The 8,608-nt window shown below is 33.6% G+C and overlaps 1 protein-coding gene across 1 annotated transcript in view; it reads right to left on the reverse strand.

Annotated features, from left to right (window-relative positions):
- Positions 1-1,095: 1,095 nt before the first annotated feature.
- TMPRSS15 (transmembrane protease, serine 15) overlaps positions 1,096-8,608 on the reverse strand; it is a gene marked incomplete at its 5' end in the record, with an annotated part of 51,939 nt that continues 44,426 nt past the window's right edge. Inside the window, one exon of the mRNA XM_008592536.1 lies at positions 1,096-1,391. Coding sequence (XP_008590758.1) covers positions 1,236-1,391 — 156 coding nt within the window. The remainder of the gene's footprint in view (positions 1,392-8,608) is intronic.

An 8,608-nucleotide genomic window follows, 5' to 3' on the forward strand; every position in this document is an offset into this window, starting at 1 on the left:
TATTGATTGATCTCTTCTTTTGACTCCTCACCTGCAGAGTAGTCCCCAATACCCACTTCAATTCATCAATAATAATTATTCCTTCCAGGTTTAGCTGAAGTCTCCTTTCTTCCATAAGGCCAATCCATATTGATTGATCTCTTCTTTTGACTCCTTAAACTTTACTTTGTCTTCTTTTGTACTGGCCCATGCAAGAATATGTGTGTGTGTGTTTTGTGTTGAGTAGGTATGAATTTTGTCTCCCCAAATAAATCCACAGAATCTGTGTGGTAAGCTAAACTGAAGTTTGCACTTACTCTGGAAATGATCCGAGAAATTAAAGAAGTGAAGCAAATTCATTTGTTACACATTTTTGGCCTTCTAAGGGGCAATTCAGTTGTGTCTAAATAAGTTTTCCACATTAGAAATATCTACAGTAACCCACACAAACCAAGACCAACATTTGTAGTAGTTGCATTTCTTTGATGTGTCTGATTATTTTTTGGAGACATATATATACTAGTTTAAAATAAATGGACAGTGTGAATAATCCAGAAAAAAATGATCTGATATAGAAAGACCATACTGGTTAATGTACCTTTTATTTTGCTACTTGGGTGATATACATATAGACTTGCGCCAATTTGCAATTTTAGTTAGCTTATTTAAGAGGAATGTGAAATCAGTTTAGTCCAGGTCTGTGACATGAGCTTACAATAAATATTTTTCTTTATAAGTGGGGAAAATTAAGAATATGCTGAAGTGGAAATGGAAATACCTTTGGGTAGAAAAGCAGGAAAACTATTGAGATTCTGGTAATAGCAAACTAAACTGAAACTAGACAATTTATAGCAGTTTATTTCAAATAATGACATACATCAGGCAAAACAATTCATTTCACTTATTTTTAATTTTGCTCAAGCCTTTGAAGTATACAGTATGTACTTTAAAATAGCATCCATTTAAATAACTGAAAATGATAAAAATAATGATTAAGGACCAAGAAAATGAATGATGATATCTGTGAAAGAACAGCTGCTCACAATGAAATCAAAATGTATTTTAAAGTTTTCATGTTGCAAAGATTAATTTGTTTTGTTTTGTTCCTCCTTCTCCAGCATTTCAGTGGCTTTGGTAAGAATAAAGGTTTTTAATAACTGGTTTTTTTTTTTTTTTTTGCAAAACTCTCAATTTTCATGCTCCTTTGAGTAGAATGGCAAAACTGCCCAACTTTCATGTTTGGTTTGAGAAATGCTCTAATGTAGAAAACTCTGTATCCATTCTGTGAACCTTGGGACCCGGGCATACACCCCTGGGCGATTAGGCAGTGCACACTGGTATCCGAATGAGGTCACTCCAACAAGGAACCACCTGTTGTCTTCTTGGCACATTAGCGGTCCTCCTGAATCCCCCTAAACAGTGAATCACACAAAAAAATTGTAGATATGGGGTCAATTGACATAAATATATGAGATTGTTTTTAACAAATCAGTTCAAAAAATAAAGATTCAAAAATATGATTTAATTGCTACTTACATGTATACGTTCTCACTGTCATTCTAGGTTGTAAGTGAGAGCCTTTTGCTCTTAAGTAAGGAGACAGAGAAACTATGACAACTAAAACATAATTTATAATTTTTTATGATGTACTTTTATAGCAGGAGTTTCCTCACTTTAATTGTGGCATTAACACCTACTAAATTTAAAGAAATTTTCTAAAGCACAACTGTGTAAAGCATCCCAATCAAAATATATATTAAGAGCCAATCATTTTCTTAAAGGAGATTGCTCTAAGTATCATGACTTTGTGGAAAAACCAAATTATCCCAAAGTATGGTCTTCAGAAAAATTAAGAATGCATACATTAATTTTATTTTAGTTCTCCTGGGTAGCAATATCTTTTTGGCACTCAAAAATACCATTAGATGTGAAAAACTTATTTTGACTGAAATAGGCAAATCTATGATATAATTTCTAATGATAGGAACACAGGTTTTCATCTGAGATTTCAAATACGAGGGTACTTAAAAACTTATGTGGAAAAATAGAATTAAAAAATAATACAAATCTTTCCGTGAACTATTTGAAGACCCCTTCTAATGAAATAATGTTTTTAATTTTCATAAATGTTAATCACAGCAGATCCTAGTAGTTATTTACATAGATTTTATTTACACATGATTCTTGTGTAATGCAAATGAGATAATGCAGACATATAGTATCATTATTTAATGACATTAATTGATAAGTACTTTTCCTGTATTAATTGTGCAAAAATTTTTAATTAATCTCTTTTTACATTTATGAAGGAATTTAAAGCTTTCTGTTCTTTGAAATCACTGGTATAACAACGTTTCAATTCCAGCTCAAGGTTAGAAAATATCTTGAGAGACTTTTTACCTGATTCTTTGTCTTCTTTGGGCCCTACATACAAGGGAAAAAAATGTGATCTACCATAGCACCTTTTCTTCTCTTGGGTACAGAGGAAGATAAATTGCATTGACAATCACAAGTGATGGATATTTTAGAAGTAACAAATGTGTCCATCTTTGAAGGTAGGGACTAAGATTTTTATTTCTGTATCCTAAGCCCTTAGACTGTAATAAGGGCTCAGAAATGTTTATAGAAGAATATATATCCAAGGCACAAAATGCATTATATATGATTTAAAAATTATTAAAAAATTAATTTCAACTGCTTGTATGTATTTTAAAGGAGTCATTTAGTTTTATTTATATTTTAAAAAATAATTAATTTTTTTAATAGACAATAGAATCCAGACATTGACAATATGAAAAAGGATTTTAACTTAGCCAGCACATACTGGGTCAGTTGCAGTAGCTCAGGACCATGCAGCAGGCTAGTTTCCCATCTGTTGGGTGGTCTCTCTGGTTGGGAGACCTTGGTCTGTTTCAACCACTTCTCATCATCAAACTACATTTTAGTATAGTTATATAACTTCTCCTTGTCTTAATTTTCTGATTTGTTCAATGAAGATATTTCCTTTCACTATCTCAGAAATGTGTAAGTACTTCAAACAGATGAATGAATGCCCAGAATATAAAGTATTGACTTAAAATTTATGTTTCCACTTAGATATGATATATTTATAAGTCAAAACAAAAATCTCTACCTTCTTTGAGTATCTGAGTGTAGGGGTTGGTAACCATTTTTGTTTAGAACAGTGGTCCTTAAACTTTAGCATGCATCAGAATGACCTGAAGGGCATGATAAAATGCACATTGCTAGGTCCCACCTTCAGTGTTTCTGTTTCAGCAGGTGAGTAATGGAGCCTGAGAATGTGCATTTCTAAAAAGTTCTCACGTGATGCTGATCTGCTGGACTGGAGGCCACACTTTGAAAACCACTGGTAGAGAATATGACTCTGAATGGTTAGTAGAGTGACAATTCACTTAGTTTTATTTAGAGAAGATATTCTCTAGCCATTGATGTTGCCTTTAAATACAGAGAACTGACTTAAAAACACAACAAGCCTTTGGCTAGCCAGAATATATTCAAGAATGTGTGAATGACTAATAAAGCAAACTCTTTGCCACTCTAAGGCTAAATGATAATGCTTCAAAGAATTAATTAAGTAATGTATCGTTAATAACTGTTCACAATTAAAAATAATGCATTTTTATTTAATCAAGTAATTCTCATAAAACAGTATAAAGTTGAACAAAAAATCATGTGACAATCTATAGTATTGATTATGCAATTATGATTAAATTATATTACTTAAGGTATTGCCTTGTGTGGGAGCTTTCTTACTTGCTAATAAGTAGCATACTTAGAGTCTGTAGAAATCAGATCCAACTATAAGATTTCGGAGATCTGGCATGAGTTATTGGCTTAATGCAACCTTAACATCAATATCATGAGCCAGCATATTTTTCTGCCTAGTGCGTGAAGCGTCTGCCCCACAATCCCTATTAACTGTAATTGAAGTTGTATAGATGATTTCCCTCCTGCACAATAATTCTATAAATCTTCTCCTAATTGGCAATATATCTTTCCTTTAGCACACTTTTCATTTTAAAAGGGAAGTGTAAGATCCAGAGATAAATTTTAAACAAGAAGAAAGCTATCCAACTTGTCTTGAATTTGGAAGTGTTTATCAAAGCAGAGTAAACGTAAAACTAAGCTGAAAGTTTAACATGACTAGAGACATTGATTTACCAAAGGATACATATACAGAGTTATCTGCATAAGTTTCTGTTGAAAAAGTAGCATCAAATTACTATAACATCTGTGTTAATATACAGAACAAGTTGTTACACTTTAACACAGTGAAACCATTTTTCCATGGTATAAATTGTTTTTGCATTTGTGAATTATTCATTTGGTCAGTAATGCTATCAGGTTTAATCTAATTAGCAGACGTTAATGCATTAATATTTTATTAATTTCCAAATACAGGAAACATGCCAACTTATTTACTAAGTCTCATAATAAAAACAATATTTTGGAGTGCTTATTTGGTGCTTTACATGTTTTAACTCATTTAAGCCTCTCAATAAAACCCAAGTGACTTGCCCAAGGTCTCACCAATAAGTGTTAAAGCTGGGGTCAAACAAGAGTGGTCTGAACACAGAATCCATGCTCTTCATGACAACCCCATGCTGCATCTAAAAATTAATTACAATTCTAAAATCTAGCAGAGCTTACTTTTTATTTTTTGAGTGTATGTGTATTTCATGGAGCTAATAGCTGACTACATTATTTCTAGGTTGTAAGATGTTATTTCAATGACGGCAGTATGTGTAAGAGTCTTTTCTGATGGTCATGCAGGACAAAAGCTATACGTTTCAAATTTATTGCAGGAGTGAAATTACCCATGCAGCAAGTTCATGTTATTACATCTCTAAAATAAAATGTAAAAGATAACATGAAAATTTTAGTATAGAAGTTCCAGAGCCAGGGTTATGCCAGGCTACCAAGTAAGTTCTTTATTTACTTACCACTTGGTTAGCTGTAAACTGGCTCTACTTAGGCTATCCAGGTTGTTTTTCACCTCACTGGCTCTACTTAGGCTATCCGGGTTGTTTTTCACCTAGAAATTATTTCAGGTTACTAGATTCCTGGACCATACTCTAAATTCAAAGTTGAAATTTAGAATCCCATAGCTCAAACTGGCCCTCCTCATGCCTGTTTTGTTTAAGTTTCTAGAAGGTTTAAAAGGATTGAAAATTTGAAAGTGAATGCTTTTGACTAAGGTGAACATCTCTGGCTCAACCCAGGTCCACTACTCCTATTTTACCTGGCTGCTGCACACATTCAAATATGCCTAAAGACATCTGATTTGTAATTCTTGTTCTTAAAAATTAGTTTTGTCTCTAATGATGAAGTCCACTCAGGAGCACTATGCAAATAGGCAAAAAGTAACAGTTTTATAGAAGAAGAGGTGAAATTAATGGGCCTTGATAATTTCTTTATTCCCAAATTATTGTTAAACAATGAAATCATTATATAGCAATGCTGTATAATGTAGAGTGAGCAGTTCTACGTATTTACCTGACAAGTATCTATTCCTCCTTCTTCGTAGCCTGCACATATCATATTTTCAGTAATATTATATTCTGGCATCTGTTGTTGACATTTCTCATTTGACAGAAGAGGAACATCAGCTTCTTGCAGAATGTCTGCAGTAGGACCTGCTCAAAATGGATAATGTGACCAGCCAGACAGAGTGTTCAACATGCATTCTTGAATGAACCACTATCAGTCTTATTTATTCCAACATACCACTGTCATTATCAAGTACTGTGTGTATATGTAATGGAACTGAATACTAATCTGGGCACTTTAAAGCACATAATAAAGCCCAACTGTGGATTCTGCCAGATGGATAACAGTAAAGCATTCTTTCCCAAGGGCTAGTAGGAGTGGTGTATTGGGCTAGGTGGTCATTAGGCATCTTCAGTAATTTTAAACAGTTACAGTAAAATGCCCACCAACACAAAAAGTTTCATTCATGGAAATGAATGAAATCAGAAGTCCTTTTCATTTGGCACCTGAGAAGGCGCTTCTTCTGCTGGGTGTAACGGCATTCAGCTTCTTTGTGGTGCTATGTGAATGAGCAGGTGCACTCTGAGCAGAGGACAAAGCGCAAATGTGTCTTGATCTAGGGGCAATCAGCTTGTCATCTGCACGCAGGTGAAGAAAAAGGAGGCATTTTTTTAGCAGAGTGTATTTCCATTCTTTTTATAAAATGACTCATTCACTGGAAGTATGAATCCTTGTTTAATGAAATACTAATCCCAAGAGATGTGAAACAAGCATTTTTTAGCAGAGTGTATTTCCATTCTTTTTATAAAATGACTAATTCACTGGAAGTATGAATCCTTGTTTAATGAAATACTAATCCCAAGAGATGTGAAACAAGCAGGTGTCTAGTGCCCCAGGAAAGGTACATGATAGGTACTTTCTCATAATTAACAATTCTATTTGGTTCCTCAAGAGAGGCAGAAGGTTGAGGATAAGTTAGTACATTTGACAGCCAGTGTTGTTGCATGTGACATCATTTCCAGCTAAGTTTAATCCATGCACTAATAAAACTGAGGAAACAAGTGTGTGTGTGTGTGTTTGTGTATGTGTAATTTAAGTGCAAGACAGCATATGTATATGACTCAGTGGTATGTTGGTAAATGTGTACCAATTGGCTGTCCAGAAAAAAAAGCCCCAATGTGTCTTCTTCACATTTGCCTGGTGTAAACACTCTCACCATGGCCAACTTCAGGATACCAGCGTGACAGTGAGCATGGAGATGGGAGAAGATATGCACAAATAGTTATTTCCAGCTGGTGCCAGAAATCCAACAGCATAGCAGTGGATGACTTTCGAAGTTTGAAAATGGACTTTAAGTCAAGAAAATGAATTGAAGAGGTTGAAAAGAAGAAAGCACACCATGTTAGTGTCATCCATCCCATGAAAATCAAGGAGGAGCTGGTAGACTTTAGTTTTATAATGAAAACCAAAGCCACTTTTGCTGCTTGTTAAAGAATAAAATGTTTGTTGGGGCAGATGATAAAACTCTGGTAAAGGAAAATTTGAGTAGTGTCCTTACATTTAATATTGATTGTCAATGTGAGTTGCTACAAGGATAATTGAGACTACACACACACACGCACACCCATACACAAACATACATAATAATTCCATAAAAGTTATTTTGTATAATAATTGCCTTATTTTAACCAACTAATATCATCCCATTTCTCCCTAGTGAACAATATGTTCATGGCTTTCCCAGTTAATTAATTAGTATGATATACTCAAAAGATGTAAGTTGTATTTTATGAAATTAAGTACATGGAAATCATAAGGCAAAGTTTATTAAATTCATTGAAATTGCCATCACCCAAGAAGTGTTTAAACATGGCCTGGATCTTTACTCCTAAATGAAATTGATCTCAGGTACAGTTTTTTTTCCTGGATCCATACTACTCTTAGAGACTTTCTTAAGTTAATTAAACATGTATCTTTAGTAACAATAAGTAAATGTGAGTCAAGTTTACTCAGCTCTAAAAAAACAAACAAAAAACCAAAATTTCTTATGGAATAAAGAGTCTTAAATTTTGTTAGTGGATAATTTGTTTTTGAAGAGTCTATATTATGGTCATAAAATATTTTTTAGTTTGAAGTCTGAAAGACAAAATATCTATCTAGGAATCATTTTTACTCTTTAAATTTCAAATTTAATAAATCATGACATTTTTCAAGTGGAGAAATTATAAGAAAATACAGTCTTTGACTTCAGTACACTTTGCAGGCAGCAGACATGAGGCATTTTCAGCAGTGTAATGTAATTGCTGTGGAGAACCCTTGTCGGAATCATCAGGCAAGCATTTGACTTAGAACTCTCTCTCATAAAGAAGTAAGGATATTCTAGCTGTGAGTTCTTCGATACAGAGACCCTACACCTTGCCACAAGAATTTGTTCATTTTCATATTAAATATAATTATGTAAGGATATTCTAGCTGTGAGTTCTTTGATACAGAGACCCTACACCTTGCCACAAGAATTTGTTCATTTTCATATTAAATATAATTATGACCTTTCAACATCATATCTAATTTATTGTGACTACAGAGGTCAGGTCCTCCTACCAAACTACAGTGCCTTTCCTTTTTTCTTAATTATTAATGAGTGGTCAAAACTATGTCCTAGATGGGGTACTCCTATTAGGAATTCTATAACAAATGGGCCTTGTGATTACATTTAGAGGGTATGAAGTACTAAAAAATACTTTAAAAAAAATCATGTTTGGTTATTTTTGATATGCATCATTTTTGTGTTTGGAAAACATCCTTTTAAATAATCTGAGGGAGTCAATGGAATATAAATTTATAGTCCTCAGTGTAAGACTCATGCCATACCTGAGTCTTGTCAATAGGCAAAATGTGAGTGTGAGGCCTTTACATTATAAATAAAGATAGTTTTGTTGATTTGGAAACTATAACAGGTAAAAATTTGACTTTTAATAAGACTTTATCTATGTTCTTTACAAAAATAAATTTTTGTAAATTTTGGTTATATTCATTTTATTTTTTTGTCTTTTGTCTTTTTTCCGTGTCCGGCAACGGATCGCAACCCTCAGTGTTGCCCCCGTACCGGACCGGGGAC

Source organism: Galeopterus variegatus, unplaced genomic scaffold, assembly GCF_000696425.1.
Source record: "Galeopterus variegatus unplaced genomic scaffold, G_variegatus-3.0.2 Scaffold8003, whole genome shotgun sequence".
NCBI lineage: Eukaryota > Metazoa > Chordata > Mammalia > Dermoptera > Cynocephalidae > Galeopterus > Galeopterus variegatus.